General features: G+C 39.9%; 1 protein-coding gene across 1 annotated transcript in view; it reads right to left on the reverse strand.

Moving 5' to 3' along the window:
* The window catches only part of adcy2b (adenylate cyclase 2b (brain)), a 111835-nt gene extending 101125 nt beyond the window's left edge, over positions 1–10710 (reverse strand). The window contains exon 1 of the mRNA XM_036566194.1: positions 10317–10710. Coding sequence (XP_036422087.1) covers positions 10317–10682 — 366 coding nt within the window. The 5' untranslated portion in view covers positions 10683–10710. The remainder of the gene's footprint in view (positions 1–10316) is intronic.
* Between the last annotated feature and the right edge of the window lie 15618 nt (positions 10711–26328).

The raw sequence follows: 26328 nt of genomic DNA on the forward strand, positions 1-26328 counted from the left end.
GCTGTATGTTTAGGGTTGTTGTCCTGCTGGAAGGTGAACCTCCGTCCCAGTCTCAAGTCTTTTGCAGCTTCTAACAGGTTTTCCTCCAGGATTGCCCTGTATTCAGCTCCATCCATCTTCCCATCAACTCTGACCAGTTTCCCTGTCCCTGCTGAAGAGAAGCATCCCCACAGCATGATGCTGCCACCACCATGTTTCACGGTGGGGATGGTGTGTTCAGGGTGATGTGTGGTGTTAGTTTCCCGCCACACATAGCGTTTTGCATTTAGGTCAAAAAGTTCAACTTTGGTCTCATCTGACTAGAGCACCTTCTTCCACATGTTTGCTATGTCCCCTACATGGCTTGTGGCAAACGGCAAATGGGACTTCTTATGGCTTGCTTTCAAAAATGGCTTTCTTCTTGCCACTCTTCCATAAAGGCCAGATTTGTGGAGTGCACGATTAACAGTTGTCCTGTGGAAAGATTCTCCCACCTGAGCCGTGGATCTCTGCAGCTCCTCCAGAGTGACCATGGGCCTCTTGGCTGCTTCTCTAATTAGTGCTCTCCTTGCCTGGGCTGTCAGTTTAGGTGGACGGCCATGTCTTGGTTGGTTTGCAGTTGTGCCATACTCCTTCCATTTTCGGATGATGGATTGAACAGTGCTCCGTGAGATGTTCATAGCTTGGGATATTTTTTTATAACCTAACCCTGCTTTACATTTCTTCACAACTTTATCCCTGACCTGTCTGGTGTATCCCTTGGTTTTCATGATGCTGTTTGATCACTAATGTTCTCTAACAAACCTCTGAGGTCTTCACAGAACAGCTCTAGTTATACTAATAATAAATTACACACAGGTGGACTAATTACTAATTAGGTGACTGGTCACACTGGATTTTATTTAGGGGTATTAGAGTACAGGGGGCTGAATACAAATGCACGTCACACTTTTCACATTTTTATTTATTATTACTTTATTATTACTTGCTTTTTTGTGTTGGTCTATCACATAAAATCCCAATAAAATACATTTAAGTTTGTGAGTGTAACATGAAAAAATTTGGAAAAGTTCAAGGGGTATGAATACTTTTTCAAGGCACTGTATGTCTGAAACTAACACACGAGCCTAAATACGCAATTTCTGGGCCATGCGGATGATAAAATGCAAAATGTGCTTCTCTTCCTCATGCATACGCTGAGGGATGGCAGAGATTTTAGCAGTGTGGCTGATTGCATATGCCACTCAAATTAAGGCTTGACCATTTGCAGCGGTTGGTGTTGCATTGACTTTCCCCTGCATTCAGACATAAATTAGGGTCTCAAAAAACATGTTTGGCTGGTCTGGAAAATTGACAACAAAACAAATCCTCCATGTCTGTGCTAACTTGCTAACCATAAACCGTAATGGCACAGAAGTGAACATAATCAGTGAAAATAACTGGTGTGGCATGGTTGGTGGCAGAGGGATGACTTGTGTGCAGCTGTGGGGCTAACATTGCAGTTAGCGAGCTGGCTAACTCTCCCTAAACAGTCTGCAAAACTGCAAAAGTATAGATAATCTTCCAATTGACTGCATATCATGCCATCTCCCTTTTATGTGTTTATAGCCAGTGGGGAAGAATGCCAAACAGTGCTAAAAAAATGGTTAAATTAGCATTTCCTGCATTTTGGAGGTTCAGTACTGCTATGAAGCTCTACCCCTTCAGAAGTCAGCAAAGCCAAAGCAGTAGTGCTGCTGTTAGAAGATGTAAATTTCTGTGTCAAAATTCAACCAAAATGAACTCAGTGCGAAGTTTCACAGCTAAAATGTTTTCACTCTGGAAGTCTGAAATACAGCATAGGTCATCACAGTGAATTCCACTGAAATGAATACAAGTGTGACTGGGCCTTAACACTGTTCAAACTCTCAGGACGAGATATACAGCGTGTCTCAAAAGTAAGCAAACACCCATATAAAATGAAAATGGTTTGGCAGACGGTGATCCAATTTCAGACACAAGCTGTGGGGGAAGAGGGGAACCTGTTAGTCCATGTCACCAACATGGCAGCCATCTTGAATACTGCCATCTTGGATTCAACTTCAGTTTTACAAATGGGAAGGTGGGTGTGTGACACATCAAACTGGTAGAGAATTTCACCAGAAGAGCAGTGGTGTGCTTCCTGTTAACATATTGTCATTCAATCTCATGTTAAAACAGTGATTCTTCCTCTGTTCAGGCTGTGAAGGATGGCATTATCCCAAGCAGAACATGTTGAGATCGTCCTCATTTCAGGTTCTTTCACCAATAAACCGAAGGCTGGATGAGCAAAAAACACTACAGATGTAGCCACAGCACCCACTGTTCTGGCCTCATTCAGCAAGAGCCCGCACCATAGCTCACGTTGTCTGACCGAGGATGACCCAGACTGTCAGATAGAATTTGCAGAAGGGGTGACACAGCAACTTCAGATAAACCCTCATTTTCTCTATCAGGTGCTATTCAGTGATGAAGCAAATTTCTTTGTGGTGAGTGGTGAGGTCAACAAACAGAAATACTGATACTGTTCAGACACAAACACCCTCTATCTATGGAGTTTACTCTGTGAAGATACGGCACATGGTGGACAGCATATTGAACACATTCTGTAGACCTTACGGTCAATTGTCTGGTTTCACATAAAATCACTGTTTCAACATGAGAATGAATAAAGTTACACTGACGTGAAGCACACCACTGTTTTTCTGGTGAAGTTCTCTACCAGTTTGATGTGTCACACACCCACCTTCCCATTTGTAAAACTGAAGTTGAATCCAAGACGTGGCCTAACAGGTTCCCCTCTTCCCCCACAGCTTGTGTCTAAAATTGGATCAATGTCTGCCAACCATTTTAATTTTCTATGGGTGTTTCCTTACTTTTGAGACACCCTGTATATATGTGAGAAAAGGTGACGCAAAACACACCATAACGCAGCAGCAATAAGTGCACACAGTCTGTGTTATCATTTTATACTCTCTATTTTCTTACCTAGAGTAAAATAACACCCTTGTAGAATGTTTTGAGTGGAAAGAACTTCATTTATCACACCATTCTCTCTTCATCAGTGAAGTTTTATTTATTTGGCTCTATTATTTCACTGTTTGGCACAGTTTTAGCTGCAGTTTTAGTTAATCAGGTTTTAAATTTAGGAACATTGTGGCTGTTTTTTGGCACATCTTGAGCTGTGCCTGCACTCATATGTACATCTGGCCCATAGAGTATGTGAAGATCTGTGTAGTTGGGCCTCATGGTGTTGGGGCTTGTAAAGAAAGTGATTAAAAAGGATTACAGAATGGATTTTATGGGAGCTGATCATTTCCTCTTCCTTCCTCTTATTTCCACTGGAATATTTTCTTTCTCCAGCAGTGGACCGCCTTTAATCAGTGTCCCAGAGCAATAAACCCCGATCCTGTCACACTTCCACAAATCCTGCACTTATGCAGATGCACTCGAACCGAGGAAGAGCCGAGTGCCTCCCACTGCACTGTCTCTGTGGAGGAGCTGAGCTCCGAAAAGAAAATGGATTGTGAGTCAAAAGTGGATGTGTGTGTGTATGTGTGTGTGTGTGTGTGTGTAAGGGTTTGGTTGTGTGGCTGTGGGCCAAAACACCAGCCCAAGGTTTGGCTCTCAGTGTAATTTGAAAAGGATGGAAGCGGGGAGTCAGATCGTTAGAAATCAAATCTCACTCATAAAAGCCTCATCTGGCTGAGTGAAAAACTGCACCCATTTCTGCCTCACTGTCGCTGATAAACATGAAATTCAACCTGCTTTAGAATTCACTTAATGCACAACACAGAAACATTTCGCAGGCCGCCACGCCACAAGTTCACCCGCTCCTAATAGAACACAGCCGAACCAGCACAGAGCGGCACCAACTCAATCACTCTACCTCATCTACACAATCAGAGAGAAACTAAATACTGAGGGTCAACTGATTATTGGCCTGGCAGTTAGTCAGATATGATATATAAGCCAGCTTATCTTTAGATATTACAGTATATTTTAAAATGTATCAATACATTTTCTTCTCATCATTTCCAAATGTATGCCGTCTGGAAGATGTGGTAGTATGCAGAAGTTTGAACACCCCTGGTCAAATTACATGCTTTGTTGATTTCGAAGTGAAAATTAGTCAACATACGGAACTTAAATGTAGCATGTTTCTACAAATGTGCAAATTTTTTTGTATTTATTTGCTGAGTTTAAGCTAATTATTATTCAGTAACTACAGGTTATATTATAGAAGTGTCTAATAAATCTTTAGACCCTTTGGCCCTGGCCATTTAAGACATATTGGAGAAATTAATAAATAAAACATAAAATGTGGCCTGAACATTTATATTATATATACTGTAAATTTAATGTATATGTATATTTTATATGTATGTATATATCTATATTGTAAATACATATCTACATACATACATACATACATACATATAGATATACATATCTACATACATATATATGTCTATATGGCTGTTGTTGGAAGAAAACCTTGTATCTCCAAAATGGTAACTTTACACTAGAAGAAAAAAACCTTCTTTACTTTTAATGTAAGTTAATGGAACCAGAATTTTTTCCAAGTCATTTTGGATCATTTCTTTAAGTCCATTCATCGTGAAATTTAGAAACAATGTAAGGGACAACAGGTATTTTTAAACCATGTCAAAAACTGAAAAATGTCAAAAATGGAGATATGAGGTTTTCTTCCGACAACAGCGATATATATAATCATTTGCTATATAGTTTATGCACTTTGTCATACTAAACAATGGATGAACCTATTAACAATTAATATATTTAAGCTTGAAATACACACATTAGCAGATTTTGTCTTTTATACTCTGTATCAAATGTTACGGCCTCAATCAGCATGCTTTTCATGGAATCACTCTAAGATGAAATTCACAATGTCTACCCCGCCACAAGAAATCAATTCACAGCAACTGAAAGCCTTTTCAAAAACATTTGTCACAACTTTAAAGCAAATTCCTCTGACACTGTCTCAGAATACATTTCACATGCAGCTAATGATGAACTGAGCTTATCAAATTCACTTGCTTTTTCCAATTATCTGCCCTTTTTTCTCTGTGTAAGTCTCTGTAGAATTGAAGTGCTGGTGTAATCATGCTTTGGTGTGCCACGGACGCTCAACAATCACAGTGTTTGCGCTGTAAAAATGAGATAAGTGTTTCCAGAAAGAAAAGGACTTCCTGCATGAGCAGAGGGAATAAAATATGAAAAGGTCGAGAGGTGAGATAGATTGAAGTTTGTATTTCTTGGCATTTTCTGCCCCATTAGCTGCTCTATTGTGTGGCAGCTGCTGGTTCCCTGATAAGGTGTTCAACACCCTCTTATAACAACAGCATAGAACACGGGTCAGACACAGACACTACATGTCCAAAAGTGTCCAGACTTTACTTCTGGTGAATTCAGCTACATTTAGGTACATCCAGTGCTGACACACAGCTTGGATAAACTTGGATAAACTTTAAAGAAAAGTGCTGATATATAGAATAGGATTCTCTGTAGCTACACATGAGCCTAAAGTCACCACGCCCAAAGTCAAGTGTTGGCTAGGGAGTATAAAGCCCCCCAACATCGGGCTGTGGAGCAGTGGAACTCTGGAGTGATGGAGCTCCATCCAATACCTTTGGCATGAGTTGGAGTTCCCTAACTGATCATCCAACATCAGTACCTGACCTCAATAATGCTCTTGTGGCTGAATGGCCTTTCCAGAATAGTAGAGGCTGTTACTGCAGCAAAGGAGGTAAAACTCAATAGTAATATAGGTTGACAGCCCAAATGTTAAGAAGAGCTATTTTGTCCTTTCAACAAAAATCAAACCACCTTGGGAGCCACAACATTTTACGTCCATTTTAACTTCTTGGCTGTAAATATGTCTCAGTATGTGCTAGGGGTGCGGGAAAAAAACGATTCTTAGATGCATCGCGATGCGGACGTGAACGATTCTCAATCGATTCACAAATGTCAAAAATCGATTTTCTAAATATTTAATCTATAATGTAATGTTGACGGATGCAAAAGGCAGAACTTGGAAGTGCGGAAGTGCAGCGCCCGGACAGTCTGTGGCGGCACATAACAAAAACACAGCTGGATGAGCGAGAAATCCGACCGGCTCCCTCTGCATTAAAGCCAGGTTAGGTCAGGAGTCACAACACAAATGATAAGAAGAGACATTTTGTCCTTTCAACAAAAATCAAACCACCTTGGGAGCCACAACATTTAATGTCCAGTATGTCTCAGTATGTGATAATGTCCTAGTATAGGCTAAACAATATAAACGAGAGCGCAGATTTACTTTCCTCCCATCTCCACCTGAAAACGTTTCCTCAGAAGTAGATCAGTTAAATGTCTCTCAGCGTTCGACTGTTTTACGAGGCTGAAGTCGCTTCTTGTTCTCCAGCTTCTTGTTCGAATTTACCTGTTCCACCTTAAATTGTAACTGAGGCGCCGAATGTAAATGCATTTAAGGTGGAACGGGAGAATTCGAAAGAGAAGCTGACTTCAGCTCCGCCACTTTTTAGTGTTTGACAGTGTCTTGTTGTTTAATGTACCAGGAAACCAACTGCGCTGCTTATAAACGCGAATAACGCATCACTGCTATGCGACCTGCAGTCTGCACGCCGGTCCTCAGTCGTTGTGAAACAGGGCTTTCGCGCTATGTTGCTCACGTCCCGTCTCAAAGATATTTTACTGACACAGCGATTCCCCTGCCCTACTCTCTACAACGAGACCAAAACCGAAGTTATAAAATCACTAAACAAAACGTGTAGAACAGCTGTAACATGTGCTGCGTGGTCATCCATCACCACTGGATCTTATTTCACCGTAACTGCGCATTTTATCGCAGATGAGTGGCAGCAGCGTCTCGTGCTCCAAACAAGAGCCCTGAATGAAAGTCTTCTAGTTCACTTGCCACATCACTTCCATTTGATTTATTAAAAAAGATACTGGAAGTAAATTCATCATGGATCATTACAAATACTTTGCTTTAAAAATACCAAGTCACTTTAAATAACAACACCGAGTTACTTAGTCACTTTAAAAGTATATTGTCTCTAAATTCTGTGTATATTTTGTGTATATTTTGTGTATATTTAATATATTTCAGATGGTTTTTCTTCTATTTATATTTATTTACTTTCTGTAGAGTGATTAGCTGAGCCTCACCACAAGCATTTCAATTAATAAATGTCCTGACATGTTGGGCAAATGACAAATAAACTTGAAACTTGAACTCGAAACTTGAGCTCACACAGTGAGAAAATACAAATGCTATAGAAAAAAAAGATGCATCGAGATGCATCGATAATCATTTTATAATCGCATCGCAGCCCGCTGAATCGTAATCGAATAGAACCGTGAGATGCCTAGAGATCCCCACCCCTAGTATGTGCTAATGTACTTGAATAGGCTAAACATATAATATGAACAAAAACGCAGACTTACTTTGCTCTGCTTTAAGCTTCAGCCCAGCTATAGCTGCTTTTCTCAAATCTCCAGCAGGAAACTTTTCCAAAAATATAATAGTTTCTTGTAAAATATCTCTCAACGTTCGATTTTTTACAAGTCGCTTCTCATTTGTCAGCATCTTATTCGAATTTTCCCGTTCCACCTTACATGGTGCCAGAGGTGCCAGAATGTAACTGCAGCACCATTTAAGGTGGAACGGAACAATTCGAACAAAAAGCTGGCGAATGAGAAACTGACTTTATCTTTGTGACTTTTTAGTGTTTGACAGTTTCTCATTGCAGATTAAACGTATCAGGAAACAACCTGGAGTGATTATAAATGAAAATAAGTCCATTCATCTTCAAATGATCCATGTTCGTCTTCAATCTTTATCTTTGCTGTTGTCTGTGTTGCTATGGCGACCAGCAGTCTGTGCACCAACCCTCATGGTTAAAGGGTGAATTGGCAGTTCTACATTAACTCCAGCATTTTATTGCTAAAACTGTGTTGAACGATCAGCAGAGCTTTATTTTACTGTAAAGGAGGATTATTTTATTTTTATCTGAAAATCTAATTCTGCTGTGGAGCCTCAAAAGGACAGTTAAAGAGCCGCATGTAGCCGACCCCTGAAAAAGTTGGTGAACATGGTGGCTCTTACTAACACTGTGTGAAAATCTTATGATGAATGGAACAATAGAAATGCTCCAAAATAACTTGGAATAAAACCCTTTTACTTTAACTTACATTAAAAGTTAAGAATGTTTTTGCCTTCTACTGTAAAGCTACTGTTTAGGTTCTATTCAATTCATTTCAGTTCAATTCAGTTCAGTTCAATTTGATTTACTGACCATATTTAGTTACAGCGTTGACACACCATAACTGGAATAATACCAAATAATATTAAAAGATATTCAAACCATTTCAGTTACAAAAACATTTAGTATGAATTTATAGAACATATGTAAGAAAAACCAAATTAGAAATAGAGCACATTTTCAATCTCTTACAGACGCACTGTGATGACCAGAGCTAGACTTCACCCCCCTACCAAACTAGAGAGCTTTTATTTAGAGTAATCATGCTAATAACTCCATCTTCAACTGAAACTGAACTGAACCGAACTGAACTGAAACATTTTATGGGTCTCCACTGAGCGCTGATCTACTTTGCAGAAGAAAATCAAAGTAAGACGAACGTCACAAAACCAACCCTGGCATGAAGACACATTGCACACATTTCAAAGCAACCAAATGATTTTTCCAAAACAAGCTGGTCACAAACCGAGAGAAAGGGAGAGAGAAAGAGAGAGAAAGAGAGAGAGAGAGAGAGACGGAGAGACAGAGAGAGAATGGGAAAGGAGAGAGAGAGAAGCAGAGAGGGAATGGGGAAGGAGAACAGGGAGAGCAGCCAAGGTGATGAAGTACCATCACCAGATCACTACCATGCGTGAAAACGAGAGAGAATGAGAGAAAAGCCTGGAGTTCCTCTCCTCCTGAGAGAGAACAGCTGAACCACAGGTACAAAGAAACCTCATTCTATCCTGCTGTGGTAAAATACCATCAGAATTACTGTTAAACACAGACTACAGTTACGAGACTAATTTCACAATGACATTAAGAATCTATTCACTCTTCTCAAAGCAACTGAAAACCTTTTCAGAAGAGCAGGAACTGTAATAAAATACAACGAGAATGAGAGAAAAGCTGAAAAGAGAACGACATAAAAAAGAAGAGCGAGGTGGAGGAGAGAGAAAGGGAAAGGGAGAGAAAAAACGAGAAACGGAGAGTGAAGAGAGACAGAAAGGAGAGAAAAAGAAGAGAGAAGACTTTCAACACCCCTTTTATTGAAGCATTAATAATTAAAGAATGTTACATCCTAATAGTTATATTAATAATAATGAGGATCCCCAAAGAAAATCCACCCATCCACAAAGATTCACCAATGAAATGATATCACACCCAGATCACTGACGAGAGAGAAGAAGAAAATAGAAAGAAGAAGAGGAGAGAAGAGGAACATAAAAAAGAGAGAAAAGGAGAAAATAGAGAAATAAAGGAAAGAATGAAGGAAAGAGAAAAAAGAGAAGAGAGACAGTGAAGAGATGGAGAGGAGAGAGAAAGAAAAGTAAAGTGAAAGAAAGAAAGAAAGAAAGAAAGAAAGAAAGAAAGAAAGAAAGAAAAAGCGTGAATAAATAAAGGAAAGAAACAGGGAAGAGTGGAAGAAAGAGGAAAAAGAGAGCTGAGAGAACAAAAAGAGAGGGACAAATAGAAGAGAAGAGGAAAAGAGATAAAGAGAGAAAAAATGGAGAGGAAAGTGAGAGAAAAGTGATGAGAGTAAGAAAGAAGGAAAGAAAGAAGGAAGGAAAGAAGGAAAGAAAGAAAGACAGTGAGTAAATAAAGGAGAGAAATGGGGAAGAGTGGAAGACAGAAAAGATCGCACATCGCACTGTCACTTTGTTTATGCATCTATCTTTCTATCTAAGGGAAAGAGAGAGAGAGAGAGAGAGAGAGAGAGAGAAAGAGGGGAGGGAGCAATAACCGTACAAAAAAAGTAAAGAATAACTCGCACAGAGAGAGAGAGGTGGGGTAGAAAAAGCAAAAGTAAAAACGGCAGATTTTGTAGTGAAAGAAAAGAAGAGAGAATGAGGGAAAAGCTGAAAGGAAAAAGAACAGCCGGAAAAGTAAAGCTGTCACACAATAAATACATCAGAAAAGAGTGAGAGTGAACAGCACAAAAAGAAGAGTGAAGAAGTACTTGCACCACATAGGAGAGAGACACACACAGAGAGAGAGAAAGAGAGACACAGAGAGAGAGAGGAAAGCTGGAGTGCGTGCCCTCACCAGTCCCGAGGCGAAGAAGACGGAGATGAGGGCGAGACAGGCTCCCATGACGATGAGCAGCAGGAAGACGATGAGCGGGTGCTGCTGGCTCATGCGGTAATAAGATTCGTACAGCCAGTCTGGAGACTTCAGGCCAGCCTCCTCCGGACCCTCCAGCAGATACGCTCTGTGAGACCGGAGCATGGGGTCAGCAGCCTGGACCCCGCCGGCCCCGGAGCCCTCCTCCACCGCCTCCTCCTCTTCCTCTTTCTCCTCTTCCTCTTCTTCTTCTTCTTCTTCTTCTTCCTCCTCTTCCTCCTGCTCCTGCTCGTCCTCCTCCGGGTGAGCGCTCAGGGGCAGGAGAGAGAGAATGCCCGTGCGCAGCATCCTCCAGCCAACATGATGAACTGAGCACAGCAGCCACGGAGCAGAGAGAGAGGAAGAGAGGGAGGGAGGGAGGGAGGGAGGAAGGGAGGGAGGGAGAGAGAGAGTGCGAGACAGGGAGAGAGAGAGAGAGAGAGAGAGAAAGAGAGAGAGAGAGTGTTTGTTTGAGTGGGAGGGAGAGGGGAAGCGTCAGCGAGAGAGAAAGTGACTCTATGGCATGTGTTTGTGTATGAGAAAGGAAAGCGAGGTAGAAAGTATTTCAGGGGGCAGAGACAGAGGAGAGGAAACAGGAGGGAGGAGTGACGGAAGAACCAGAGATCCAACAGCTCCAGCGATGAGGGATATTCAGAGTGTAACTCACTCACTCACAGTACACGTTTTACTATTGAAAAATAGTACAAAATTAGCTCAATCAGACAAATCATAACATCTACATTCAACCTACTACAATACATGATATCATATGCTTAAAAATATCAGCACTGTAACAATTAAAAAATGGGAAATATGGCAATCTAAGTTACATCACAGTGTGCTTTTCTGAGCATATTGTAGATCTCGCCAGCGCTTAAACAACACTGACCAAGTTTATGTTTATGTTTCTACAGAGCCGTGACATCTTGTATAAATAAAAATAATGCATGGGAATGAGATCCTAATGCATGGCCATGACTTAGTAAGGCGTGGGAACGAGATCATGCCTTACTAAACCATGGCCACGCTTTAGGATCTCATTCCCACACCTTACTAAGTTGTGGCCATGCACCAAGAGCTCATTCCCACGGCTTACTAGGTTGTGGCCATGCACTGGGATCTCTTGCGTCACCAGCGGGGCTCTGTAACTTAGTAAGGCGTAGGAACAAGATAATTAAGTCGTAAGGTGTGGGAATGACATCCTAATGTGTGGCCATGACTTAGTAAGCTGTGGGAATGAGATCCTAGTGCATGGCAATAATAATTACTTGCACAATCAGAGACAATCAGAGAGAGGTGGAGTATGAAAAAGCAAAAAAGCAAAAACAGCAGATATTACGAAGGATGGACCAACATTCTACGTTACTCAAAGATCATGTCACACGATATTCACACTAGGTTAGTTCAATTCAAGATTATTAACAGAATGTATTAGACACCCTCTAGACTATATGAGGTTAACCTTAAAAACGACCCTAGGTGCTGGAAGTGCACTGATGAGGATACATTAACTCATGTCCCATGGTCTTGCCCCAAAGTACAGGACTTTTGGACATTAGTTCACGATTGTATTCAGAGAATTGTTGGCCAAAAAGACCCCTTTTGCATTCGTCCTTTTCTATTGGGTGACCCATCCACTCTGAAAGACACAATTCCCTCTATCTACACTGAATTGGTTGAGACTGCTATTATGTTGGGCAGGAGACCACTCATTCAGCAATGGAAGTCAGCTTACGCACCATCACTTTCAGACTGCCATAATCTGCTAAGGTGGGGGCATATGAACGCGTTTCCTTCTCTCTGCTGGGAAGGCTGGAATTAATGTACTTAACAAGAACTCGGTGTGCATCTCAGCACTGCTAGAAGCTTGTATTGTGCAGTGGACCAGTTGCAGTCAGGGGAAGGTTTTACATTGAATGATGAGGTGATTAGGCCCAATCAGAGGCCTCAGAACAAACAATGTGGTGATTAGGACTAACCACAGTCAGGCGGAGGTCTCACAACAAATAATGTGGTGATGAGGGCCAATCACAGTCAGGGGGAGGACCCAAAACTAATAATATGGTGAATAGGACCAATCACAGACAGGGGAGGTCTCAAAACAAACGACATGGTGAGTAGGACCGATCACAATCAAGGGGAGGTCTCAAAATTAATGACATGGTGATTAGGACTAATCACAGTCAGGGGGAGGTCTCAAAACTAATGACATGGTGATTAGGACCAATCACAGTCAGGGGGAGGTCTCAAAACTAATGACACGGTGAGTAGGACCGATCACAATCAAGGGGAGGTCTCAAAATTAATGACATGGTGATTAGGACCAATCACAGTCAGGGGGAGGTCTCAAAACAAATGACATGGTGATTAGGACCAATCACAGTCAGGGGGAGGTCTCAAAACAAGTGACATGGTGATTAGGACCAATCACAGTCAGGGGGAGGTCTCAAAACTAATGACATGGTGATTAGGACCAATCACAATAAGGAGATGTCTCAAAACAAACGACATGGTGATTAGGACCGATCACAGTCAGGGGGAGGTCTCAAAACAAATGAAATGGTGATTAGAACCAATCACAGTCAGGGGAAGGTCTCAAAACAAATGAAATGGTGATTAGAACCAATCACAGTCAGGGGAAGGTCTCAAAACAAATGGAATGGTGATTAGGACCAATCACATTCAAGGGGAGGTCTCAAAACAAATGACATGGTGATTAGGACCAATTGTAGTCAGAGGGAAATCTCAGAACATGCGACATGGTGATTAAGATCAATCGCAGTAAAGGAACGTTCTCAGAACAAGCGACTCAGTGATTGGGAGTTGTGTTCAGTAAGCAGCACACACTGCACTGTACAAACTTAAACCAGGGCAACATTTTGGTCAAAAAGACAACGTTTTGCTCCAAAGTGCTGTTTTTGTTTGAAGTATATTGCCGGCTGTAGAGGGCTGAGCAGAAGATGTTGCTAACTGTGTTAGAGAATCTGAGCCAAATCACTTTGTGATGCGTGAAGCATCTCAGGAAAGCGGCTTGTAACTCACTCACTCATGTTTAGCAGGCTGAAAATTCAAGGGGGTGCTATTAACAGTCAAACGGTGTTGCTTCATAACAGCTTCACGTAAAGTGTTGCTGTGTATCCTTGTTAACACATAAATTATTGAAAATGAAGTTGAAACTTGGCCTCAGATTTGAAAATCAATATGTGTATCATTACACCCCTAATTGGAACTGAATTTTATTTGACTCTATTCTTCTGTTTTTTGGTCCTTTTTGGTCTAAAACAATATGCTAAAGTGAGAATGTGAAGAAATAAGTCCAGAAAATTAAACTCAAAAAGGAACTGGGAACTAAATATGAAGCAGTAAAATATTTATAAGGCAATGGACCCAACCTGTTTAAAAAAGTACATAATATCACTAATCCAAGGGAGTAAACAAGTAGGTGGGAATTCATATTATTATATAATTAATTGCTCTACATATAGTTAGATGAAAAAGAGTCTGCACTGTTATTGTCCAGCTCTCTCAGTCAGTCATTTAGCCACTCTATCTCAGCAGTCAGTTGTGTTAAACACTATCAGAGATGGACTCTGCTAATTAGGCCACAGTGAGTGTCCTTCAGGTGGGGCAGCAGATATGCAGGCTCAGGAGCTGAGGAGGAGACACTGTGATTTCTTGTCATTATTTTTAGAGTGAGACCTAAACTAAAGAACAGAAATGGGAAGAAGACACATAGAAAAGATGGTTCACTGCAAAAGTGCTTTTAAAGGACACGTTGAAAAACATTTTCTTCACTTTTTTCGAATGCTTGATGTAGCATATAAAATTTTGAAATCGATCATTCACTCCACACAGTCCATATATGGAGCCGAAGATAGCCCAGTGTTAATCAATTGTTTTTGTAAAGTCATAAAACCTAATGCCAGGTGATTAAGTTAAGGTAACTAAGTTAAGGTCCGAATTTTTTTCTGCCCACCTGCTCGGCTAGGTCCTCATCCTCCTTGGGTAGCTTTTTCATTCTTGTCTTCTTGGTGCCACTTTGTTATGCGCTACCGCCTGTACTGGCATCTGAATGTAACTGCTACATCATTTACGGTGGTGCTTGAAAGTTTGTGAACCTTTTAGCATTTTCTATATTTCTGCATAACTCTGACTTCATCAGATGTTCACTAAATAGTCCTAAAAGTAGATAAAGACAACTGAATATTAGACTTTGTCATTTATTTACTGAGGAAAATGATCCAATTGTACATTTTGAGTGGCAAAAGTATGTGAATCTTTAGAATTAGCAGATAATTTGAAGGTGAAATTAGAGTCAGGTGTTTTCAATCAATGGGATGTCAATCAGGTGTGAGTGGCCACCCTGTTTTATTTAAAGAACAGGGATCTATCACAGCCTGATCTTCACAACACATGCTTGTGGAAGTGTATCATGGTATAAACAAAGGAGATTTCTGAGGACCTCAGAAGAAGAGTTGTTGATGCTCATCGGGCTGGAAAAGGTTACAAAACCCTCTCTAAAAAGTTTGGACCAATTCACAGTCAGACAGACTGTGTACAAACAGAGGAAATATATATATATATATATATATATATATATATATATATATATATATATATAAGATTCAGTTTCCAGTGACATTAGGAAAACAACATTCACCAGCTAGCAAAAAAACAAAAAACAAAAAAGAAAACCAAAGGGGCAAAAAGTCAAAAGTTTCTCCAACCTTAAAGATCCATCATTTTGTAGACATTTTCTGAGTCTTTAAACTGGAAACTGTCATTGAGGTCATTTGACCCATGAAAAATATCATATCAGTGGACATCAGGTAGAAAAATAAAACAAAAAAAAATGTTGGACATGGGCTTTTTTAACAGAATCGAACTCCTTGTTAATCCTGAATAACTGCATTAATGACCTGTACAAGGCTCTTTCACAATTTCTGATAATATGAAAGTGGACTTTCTTTATTAATTCATGATAAGCATCTGATAATATGATGATAAGCATAATTAATATTCAGGAAACTTTCAGTGGCACTGCACTACAGTCCTCTGTTTTACAAATACTACTACCTTTTCCACTGTAATCATAATGTGAAATACAACCCGGTCTAAGCTAATCTGCATATTTCCTGGAAAGTTAATTCCATCTGCAATTAGAGAGGCTCTTTCAGTCCCTGTGTTAAGGCTCGAGTCTATTTCAAATGTAAATAATAATCAGCTTTGTTAAGGCAGTGAATAGAGTAACTGTGTATTTGCTCCTTGGCCAGCGTGCCATTCATGCAAACAAGTCGTGGCTATTGTGTCCAAGTGCTGTGGTTGATCTCTCAGGTAGAAGTATGTCAAAATCAACAGTCCTTGCACTGTCCAGAGAGACCACAACCGATTCATTTCACAGCTGCTTTATGGCTGCACACGGTTTGCAATGTTAATGAAGTCAGCCTAGCTTAGGGGGCTGTGTTCAACTTTGAGATTTAAGTGGCTATTTTTGTAAACAAACACAGGAAGACGGGCGTTAGCGGGAGCACAGTATTTGTGTGTGTGTGTGTTTGGGGGGGGGTGAGGGGCTCTCATTAGCGAGAGAAATCAGACTTTTTACTCTACGCCTTAAGGTTTGACCAACAGAAATATCAGTGTGCCTCTGCTGATGCAGATAAGGGGAGATGGGTCAAGGTTCAAAGCTTCTGGGCCTGCAGGAGCACCAGATAACAGTCAGCAAGGATCGGGATATTATTAGGAATGGGCGATATCCTGATAAACGATACCATGAAATACCAAGGCTAACATCACAATACCAATATCAATACCTTTCAAAGGCTTTTTGTGCACAGAAAAAGGGTAACTAAGTTAAGGTAACTAAGTTAAGGTCCGAATTTTTTTCTGCCCACCTGCTCGGCTAGGTCCTCATCCTCCTTGGGTAGCTTTTTCATTCTTGTCTTCTTGGTGCCACTTTGTTATGCGCTACCGCCTGTGCTGGCATCTGAATGTAACTGCTGTATCATTTACAGTGGTGCTTGAAAGTTTGTGAACCTTTTAGCATTTTCTATATTATTGTATAACTCTGACTTCATCAGACGTTCACTAAATAGTCCTAAAAGTAGATAAAGACAACCAAATATTAGACTTTGTCATTTATTTACTGAGGAAAATGATCCAATTGTATATATCTTTGAGTGGCAAAAGTATGCAGGAGACCCATTATCAGGAATGGGTGATATCCTGATAAATGAAACCATGAAATACCAAGGCTAATATCACAATACCAATATCAATACCTTTCAAAGGCTTTTTGTGCACAGAAAAAGGGCAAATCGTTGTGCTTTCTCAACAACAACAATGTCCTACAGTGTTAGCAAAAATGGTTCGATATAGTACCAAAAAGAGTTCTTTAGCTTTTAACAATAGAACTCTTTTTGGTGCTTTATGAAACCCTTATCAAAAAGGTTCTATATAGAAGCATTTGCAGCACATTCTCTAGCAATCTGAAGAACATTTTATGATGCAAAGAACCATTTTAAGTGTCATTAATCTGTTACAGGGTCATAATACTTTATTTTAAATAAAATAAAAAATTGAGCAGAAAGTGGCAACTGACATAACATTAGCTAACCTGGTCAAATAAAGCAGATAAACTTGATATCATTTAAAATTAAGACAATATTTGGAAATGCTCTCTTGCTTTGTGATACATTTTAGAGGAAGAGTCAAAAACTCAGTTCTTTTCTTTATCTTAGATTAGTTTCTCCTTATCCATTTCTGTTCATGTGGAACATCAGCGTGAGAAGATGTGACACGACAAAACTAGAAATCAGCAGTCCTTCCAAAACAGTGCACTGCTCTCTGACACTCACACATGATAAAGATAGCTTCAGTGATCATTCACAGAATGTTCTGGTTTGGGACAAAGGTGTGAGATAAACTATCCAATGTAGGGCTGTAAAACTGTAATCCTCAAGAAATCTTTGGCCAATCACTGTATACAGTACCACGCAAAAGACAGTACAGTTCTAATACAATTTATTCATATTTCTGAAAGGATTAATGACAATCTACTTGCATAAGGAAGGAGAAAGTCAAAGGAACATGAACTCAGGCTGTGACTATACCAGGTTTAGAGACTCAGACTGTGATTAATCCAGGTTTAGATACTCAGGCTGTAATTATGCCAGCATAAAACACCCAGGCTGTGGTTAATCCAGCTTTAGATATTCAGACTGTGATGAATCCAAATTCAGATACTCCGTCTGTGATTATACCAGGTTTACATACTCAGGCTGTGATTAATCAGGTCTAGATACTAATTATTAATTATTAGATACTAATAGATTAATCCAAGTTCAGATACCCAGACTGTGAATAATCCAGGTTTAGGTACTCAGATTGTGATTAATCCAGGTTTAGATACTTAGACTGTGATTATACCAGGTTTAGATACTCAGGCTGTGCTTGATCCAGATTTATATACTCAGACTGTGATTAATCCAGGTTTAGATACACAGACTGTGATTAATCAGGTTTAGATACTCAGACTGTGACTAAACCAGGTTTAGATACTCAGACTGTGACTATACCACGTTTAGATACTCAGACTATGATTATACCAGGTAGAGATACTCAGACTGTGATTGATCCAGATTTATATACTCAGACTGTGATTAAACCAGATTTATATACACAGACTGTGATTAATCAGGTTTAGATACTCAGACTGTGACTAAACCAGGTTTAGATACTCAGACTGTGATTATACCAGGTTTAGATACTTAGACTATGATTATACCAGGTAGAGATACTCAGACTGTGATTGATCCAGATTTATATACTCAGGCTGTGATTAATCCAGGTTTAGATACTTAGACTATGATTATACCCGGTTTAGATACTCAGACTGCGACTAAACCAGGTTTAGATACTCAGACTGTGACTATACCAGGTTTAGATACTCAGACTATGATTATACCAGGTAGAGATACTCAGACTGTGATTGATCCAGATTTATATACTCAGACTGTGATTAATCCAGATTTATATACTCAGACTGTGATTAATCCAGGTTTAGATACTCAGGCTATGATTAATCCAGATTTATATACTCAGACTCAGACTGTGATTAACCCAAGTTTAGATACTCAGACTGTGACTATACCAGGTTTAGATACTTAGACTATGATTATACCAGGTAGAGATACTCAGACTGTGATAAATCCAGGTTTAGACACTCAGACTGTGATCAATCCAGGTTTAGATACTCAGACTGTGATTAATCCAGGTTTAGATACTTAGACTGTGATTATACCAGGTTGAGACTAAAACTATTACTTTTCAGAAAGTAAAACAAAAGTAAAACTGTTGATGCACCCTTAAGACTAACTGTAACTAAACTGCAATTAAAACCAAAATGAAAAACGAAATAAAAATAAAAACCACTGAAAATTTCAAAACTATACTAACTCTGATATGTACAGAAAGCAAAGCATTTATACTGATACAAATGCTGGGGACCCTCAAAAGGTTGGAGCTTGCCCTGGAGCCGAAACCTCACCATCACTGAATGTGTTTGATATTTCTTGGATTGTGAGAAGCAAAAAATGCAACCAACTTCTGAGGCTGATCTTTGGAGGTGTGGAAAAACATCCCTGCAGATTTCTTTGAAAAGCTAAAAGTGAGTCTGCTGAAAAGAATAGAAAAAGACAAAGGTAAGGAGTGGACACACTAAATCAGGGGTTTCCAACCTTATCCGCAAAGGGCTGGTGTGGCTGCAGGTTTTCACTGCAGCAAAGCAGAGCATACATGATCAGTTGTTTACAGACTGAGACTGACTGATGAACAGAGAACAGTCAGGTGCGCCCTTCTTGTTTGGAACGAAAACCGGCAGCCACACCAGCCCTTCGCGGGTACGATTGGACATCCCTGCACTAAATGCTGAAACTCTGTATTGATGCTTTTATGCAAGGGTCAGTTCTTAAAAGGAAACGTCAGCATCCGAAATATCGATATTTCAGTATTGATCGGCCCTTCCCCAGCAATTATATACATCATCTAAGGTAATTACGTTTCAGGGTGACATTACTGAGTGACCCTATCAGAGATTACAGCACCAGTGGAATGATGAGCTCTGGACACATGCACTTACAAATCACTTCAGAAATGCTGAAGCGTGAAGTGAGGCAGTAAGGAAGCTCACATAGAAAAAAATGGCCTTTCACACTTTAGCAAGCACACGTAACACCTCGGCAGCAGTGATACGCACCCATTCTTTAAACAGGTGTAATGAAGGAGTATATATGGTTTAGCACAGCGTTTTAAAAAGAGCGCTGAGGGACTTCATTAATCCGTCTCCATTACAGTGGCCTGCTCTAATGGCTCCGACTGCGGCTCTCTCCCGGACCGTGATCCCACTGAGTCTGCCCAGTGAAATGGCCTGATGATCTCATTAACCGTGTGGCTCTTTAGAGCTACACTCACACACACGGATCCACACGCACTCGCAAACGAGTGGCTGCAGCTGTACCACTGTATCCGGATGACCTTCCTTTTTCATGGTGTGAACCTAATCTAATTCAAGTGTTTTAGGTATTATTGCTACTTGGCCTCAGTAATGATGATGACGCGCTGTAGCTCATATCCCTGTGCGGCCATGTCGTAATGCTGTAATCAATGAGGAGACTAGACCAGACAGCTCAGTATATCATACAGCTGCCTCTTGGATGAAACACGGCCATCAGAAAGAGAGTTTTGCTCTCCAAGAGGTCACTTTCTTATATTTTAGCTTAGAAAGACTGCAGTTGTCCTTTTGACATCTATTTTACCACTAACTAAAAATAAATACACCACTGCCGGAATCACTTCTATTCATATTTATAGTTGTTGTTGTTTTGTTTAGTAATAACTTATCTGGCTGTCTAAAGAAAAACACATATTTCCAAAATGGTAACTTTATAAGAGGGGCAAAAATGTTCAAAGTTCATGTGAAGAGGTTTTGGAGCATTTCTATTGGTTCAATCATCATGAAATGTAGAAAAATAAAAATGGAGGATATACAGCTGTTTTCGGAGCAAAGCCTCGTATGAAAGTGTTTTCTGTGTTTGCAGTGCGTTTATGAGTTAGCAAAGTTTTTTTTAATTGTACTATGAATAGAGTCTTGGCGGCCACCATATCAAAGAAACTAGGCTAGATTTGTATCAGCTAGCTTCAAGAATTTGGATAGTTTTTAAAAAAATTTCAAGACAACTTTACTTATTTTAAGAATGCAATGTTTTGCAATGTTTTGGAGAGTATGAAGTCCGACTTCACTCAACTTGAAATTTTAAAATGAGTAAAGTTTTCTTGAAATTTCCTCTTTTATAATGGAGAGCCTCAAAACTTTTATCTTTTTTCATTTTAGGAAGTCAGTATAATTAGCTCGTTTGTCTAAATAAGTAAGATAACTGTAGACAACGGAGCTAAAAGCAAGTTGAGGAATCTCATACATACAATACAGACATACAAATCTAGCCAAGTCTGTTAATCTGTGAATAAAAAAGCATGATCTATTTTTCATTTTCAAGATTTTCTGGCTTGTTAAGATTAAATTTTTTGCATTGTGGATACAAATGAACATCACTGTCATGTTTGTCATTCTTTTGTGAAAGTATATCCTCTTATTGACCAGGGTATATTTTGGTTTTTCCATCTGAATTTTTTTGTAAAGCAACCCCTCAAATTAACAGAATGTGTTTTATGATCATACATATCGCTATATGCTTACAATTTACTGCTGAAAGCCAAAAATCTTAGACGCTCTTTGTATTATTTTATAAAAATAATTTTTACAGAGCAGATCACTGAAGAGACGCCGTCTGTTTATAGTTTATAGTCCAGATTTGTGGAAAAATGGGTCGACTTTCAGTAGGAAAAAAACTGAGTTCAGCTTCTTTTATTATAAGGGTTTAAAATTACATCACCCATCTATTTGACTGGAAAGAAGACAGTTACAGCTCTCATACGACCCCCACCTTTTGAATGTAGCTTATGAAAAAGTTATGAAGAATATGACGAAGTGTGTTTTGGAACCACCGGTAGTCTCAAGGAGTTGAAGAGGTTATTGCTCACCATGTCTCCCCTCTCCTCATTGTTTCCCCCCATTATCAGAAACACCTTTCCACCATTTCTTATCATAATCATTCCTACTAATTTACTACCATTGGCGTTCTCACTGCAGGTTTGTTCTGAAGAGTTTTTCCTTTGCTTTATGGAGAAGATAGTGCTCAGAGACGGTCGCCTGCAGTGATTATGATCATTATTTTGCAAACAGTCAATTACGACTTTACAAGTGGGAAGTAGGACCCTCCAACGAGCATGTAAAGGTAACAGCCATAATCTTGGGTTGAATCCTCTTAATGTCAGTTTTCAGTCACTGTTATTGAGCACTAGCGAGATGAATCTGCATCAATATGAGAAGGTCAATGACACAAAATGACTTTTTTTTGCTTTTTTGCAAAGGATTATTGTCTCTATTTCACATATGAAGGTCAAGAGCCCAATTCCACAATCACAGTTCAATAGTATTTAATCAAGTCAAGATGAGACTCAATCCTGTCTACCCGGCCTGCACTAGAGACGAAATTGCTCTTGAAGGTGACATGCAAATCCAACAATCCTCTCTTGCCTTTAATTTGCAGAGCCACCGGAGCGGCCTATGTGAAGCGACTGAGCTCAGACAGGCCGGTCTCAGGCTGCTGCCTCCGGAACTAATCCGGACAGAGCTGTCGCAGGGGACTGAGGGAGAAGGGGACATTCTGGCTCTGGCAGAGTTTTTAAGAAAGCACACGGAGGCGAGGACCTTCACTTCTCTGAAAGAAAGAGCTGACAAAGAAGTGTGAAAGGAGAGAATGACGACACAGCAAGAAGAGAAAGGATAAAGGAATGAAAGGCATGAGTTAGGCCGAGCCGGTGGAAAGTGGATGGTCAGAAATTGTATTTTGGAGTAACCAAAGAAGGGGAAATTATACAGCTTGTCAAAAGATTGAGGACACCTTGGCTTCTATTGAAATTTGAATTTTCTGCCCATTACTTTTCAGCTGAAGGGAACTTCTGGCCTAAAATTAGCATTTAATATGTCATTTGTCCTGAGGTATTAAATATTGTAGAGCAGCACTGCGTCCCTCAGCTGCATCGGTTTGACTGAATTCACGATTTTCCCTCCATTTGCGCCGTTTTAAAATGGTCTTTGTCCATCCACCTTGTTCTAGAGTGTTCTCCCTCATTCACTCTGTTCTAGAGTGTTCTTTGTCCATTCAAACTGTTCTAGCGTGTTACGTCCCCATTCACACTGTTCCATGATGCTCTCTCTCCATTCGCAATGGTCTAGAACGCTGTCCCTCATTCACAATGTTCTAGGGTGTTCTCCCACGTTAATACTACTCCAGAACTTTCTCTCTCCATTCACAGTGTTCTAGAATGTTCTCCCTCATTCTCATGATTCTAGGGTGTTCTCCCTCATTCACAATGTTCCAGAATGTTCTCTGTCCATCCACATTGTTCTACAATGTTCTATTTCCGCTCACACTGTTCTAGGACGATCTCCCTCATTCACACGGTTCTAGGATGCTCTCTCTCCACTCACAATGTTCTAGGGTCTTCTCCCATGTTAACACTATTCTAGAATGTTCTCTCTCCATTCACAGTGTTCTAGAATGTTCTCCGTCATTCGCATGATTCTAGGGTGTTCTCCCTCATTCATACTGTTCTGGAATGCTCTCTGTCCATTTACACTATTCTAGAATGTTCTCCAACATTAACGCTTTCCTACAATGTTCTCTGTCCATTCACAATGTTCTAGAACACTCCCCTTTATTGATACTATTCTAGGGTATTCTCCTTCATTCACAATGGTCTAGAATGTTCTCCTTCCACTCAGACAGTTCTAGGATGTTCTCCGTCATTCACATTGGTCTAGGATGCTCTCTCTCTATTCACAGTATTCTAGAATGCTCTCCTTCCACTCACACTGTTCTGTGGTGTTCTCCCTCATTCACACTGTTCTAGAATTATAGTCTTCTATAATGTTCTCTCCACTTCATTCTGTTTTTAAGTGTTCTCTCCATTCATACTGCTTTATAATGCAATGCCCTTTCTTCACTGTTCTAGAATGTTCTCTGTCATTCCCACTGTTCTAGATTGTTGTCCTACAATTCTTCTAGAATGTTCTCCCTTTATTCAGACTGTTCTAGAATGTAGAACAGCATTGCAGTCCTCAGCCTCATCACTTTGACCAAATTCACAATTTTATATTGCTTTTCTTCATTAATGTTATCTTACTACACTTACATCACACAAATATGTCATACAACCATAGTGGATCCCCCTCAGTGTGATAAAGAAATCCTGACTGCTAGCTTAGCCACTGGAGGCTAATAAATACAGACATGATATTTCACTTTGCAGTACAATTATCTATCAGACGTCCTGCACTGGCCATCTAGCAGAATAAAGACACTTTATTCGGAGTGGTCCTTTGTGGATGATTAATAAACTCTTAACAGATTATCAATAACATATTAACAACATATCAGTGAAGTAGTGAAGCATCTGAATACACTGAAGTAAATATCTTGTAGATGTTCTGTTGATACATTACTTACATTAAGGAGATGTATTGTTAATATGTTACTTCCATTCACAAAACCTAACCTTACAGAGCCTCACCAAAACCCTCACCCTGGCCCTAATCCTAACCCTAACCTCAACCTCAACCCAAAACCTAACCCTCATATGTTTTTGACATGTGTGTCAAAACTGACTGAGTGTCCGTTAAATGTTTGTTCCATCTAAAAAAGACCACTCAAAATAAAGTGTCACCAAAAAAAACAAAAAAACATTTCAAACAGTTTCCCCTCGTTTATCCCCCACAAAGCAGCTGTAGTTTTTGAAAAGTTCCTTCCACCTTCAAACTACATTATCAGAAATAGGTTTTCCTAGTCTTTAAAGCAGAAAAATTCACCTCAAGACCGTTGCAGCACTGCTGTAGGAGCAGAATAAGCATGTTTACAACAGATGCAGCAATTCTTACATTTTTCATTTTGGCCAGAGCTTCTCTTTAAGTAACAACTAAATGAATATACCTACAAAGGGTTACGTCACCGTAAAACAGCTATGTGCTAATCCTTTGAGTATATTGAGTTTTCTGTTCATCCAGGTGTTCTCCTTAATACGGAGACCAGAATTTACCTAAACAATGATTTGGGGATTTTTTTCCCAAATTGTTGTTAAAAGCACATGTTGACACTCTTTAGGCCCAAGATTGGTTTCAACACCTGAAAGGTTTGAGTGCTAGCGGTGGTTAATCCAGGTCCAAAAGGACCCCTCCTCAGGATTTTGTTCCAGTTGCCTGGCTTCTCTAGTTTGCTCAAATCAGCGGCACAGCTGGTCAGGCGGTTGGAACAAAATCCTGGAGATGGTTTTTACTTTCTGGATTACCAACCTCAGTTCATTGCTGATGAGATCACAAACAAGGGATGAAATGCATGGATTAATTCCCAGGATAGCGCTGTCACTAATATTTACAACTCTGTGTTGTTGTCTTTGATCCCCCCAAAAAACCTCCTTAGTCATTAATCTGTGACGTTACTGCAAACCAACAAAGCAAACATGCTCCTTTGTATCAGGCTATCAGCAGGTAACTTGGTGTCCCCAAACTTTTGTAAAGAAAAAGTTACAACTCTCATTTTGTATTTTTAAACGTGCTGACGTGCAGTGTGGGAAACGTAGTCCTGATTGTTTATTCTCTTTCTTCACATGCGTCCAAATGGGGATACAGGATGCAAAACACCTGCTTTAAAAAGGGTGACATGACAGAATAAGGACACGCTGAAGAAGGAACTACTCGGTGCCTGTGTGCACTAATGAAATGCCTTTGATAACACGTGTACAGTACGAGGCTGGAGAAGCACAAGCTGGAAATTAGCTAAGAGACGAAAGTAGAAACTGCAACCAACTTTGAGAAAAACAGGTTCTCCCACTTGCTGGGTGACATCGGTCTGAACTTCTGTGAATCATGCTTTAATACTTTAATGCAACAAATCGTGTAAACTTGAGAATGTTCACTCAGCACTACGTCTGAACAACCATGATTTTCCTGCCTTAAGGCCTGAGGACTAAGAGCCAGCATCTTCCAACAAACAGCAACGCTGAGTTGGTGCGGTGTACCCAAGTGTGATTGCTGGGGGACAAAGTTAGCCTGTAAGGATGTTTGATTAGGCCCACCAGATGGGTACCCTGATCCCACCCCCTCACCCAGTCAGAGAATGAATTAAAAAATGATACCACACACTGTATATTTTTTAATTTCTTATTTTAAGTTTAAAATTGTATTTTTAAAGTATTCTAATAACAAAATGTGGTCTAATGTTATAAAATAAATAAAAATTTGAAACCTGCTTATCTTCCTTATTTGTATACTTCGTCTTTTTGGCCCTCGGCCCACCACAAACATTGTACTCTGGCCTCCCCAAGACAAGACGTTTCAGCACGCCACTCTAGAATGTTCTCCCTCCATTCTCACTGTTCTAAAATGTTCCTCCATTCATGCCATTGTAGAATGTTCTCCCATTCACATTGTAGGATGTTCTCCATTATTCACACTGTTCTAGAATGCTTTCTCCCCTTTCATACTGTTCTAGAATAATCTGTATCCATTCACACTCTTCTAAAATGTTTTCACATTTACCCTGTTCTAGAATACCCCCATTCGTTTCAGAATAACCCCCCATTTTTACTATGTTTGAGTGTTCTCCCATCATTCACACTGTTCTAAGTATGTCCCCCTCCATTCACATTTGTTTCTTCTGGAATGTTTTCTCCCCATTCATACTATTCTAGAACATTCTCCTCCATTCACACTCATCTCTTCTGGAACGTTGTCTTATCGTTCACATCGCTGTAGAATGTTCTCCTCCATTCACATTCATTTCTT

This window comes from Colossoma macropomum, unplaced genomic scaffold, assembly GCF_904425465.1.
Source record: "Colossoma macropomum unplaced genomic scaffold, Colossoma_macropomum, whole genome shotgun sequence".
In the NCBI taxonomy this organism is placed as follows: domain Eukaryota; kingdom Metazoa; phylum Chordata; class Actinopteri; order Characiformes; family Serrasalmidae; genus Colossoma; species Colossoma macropomum.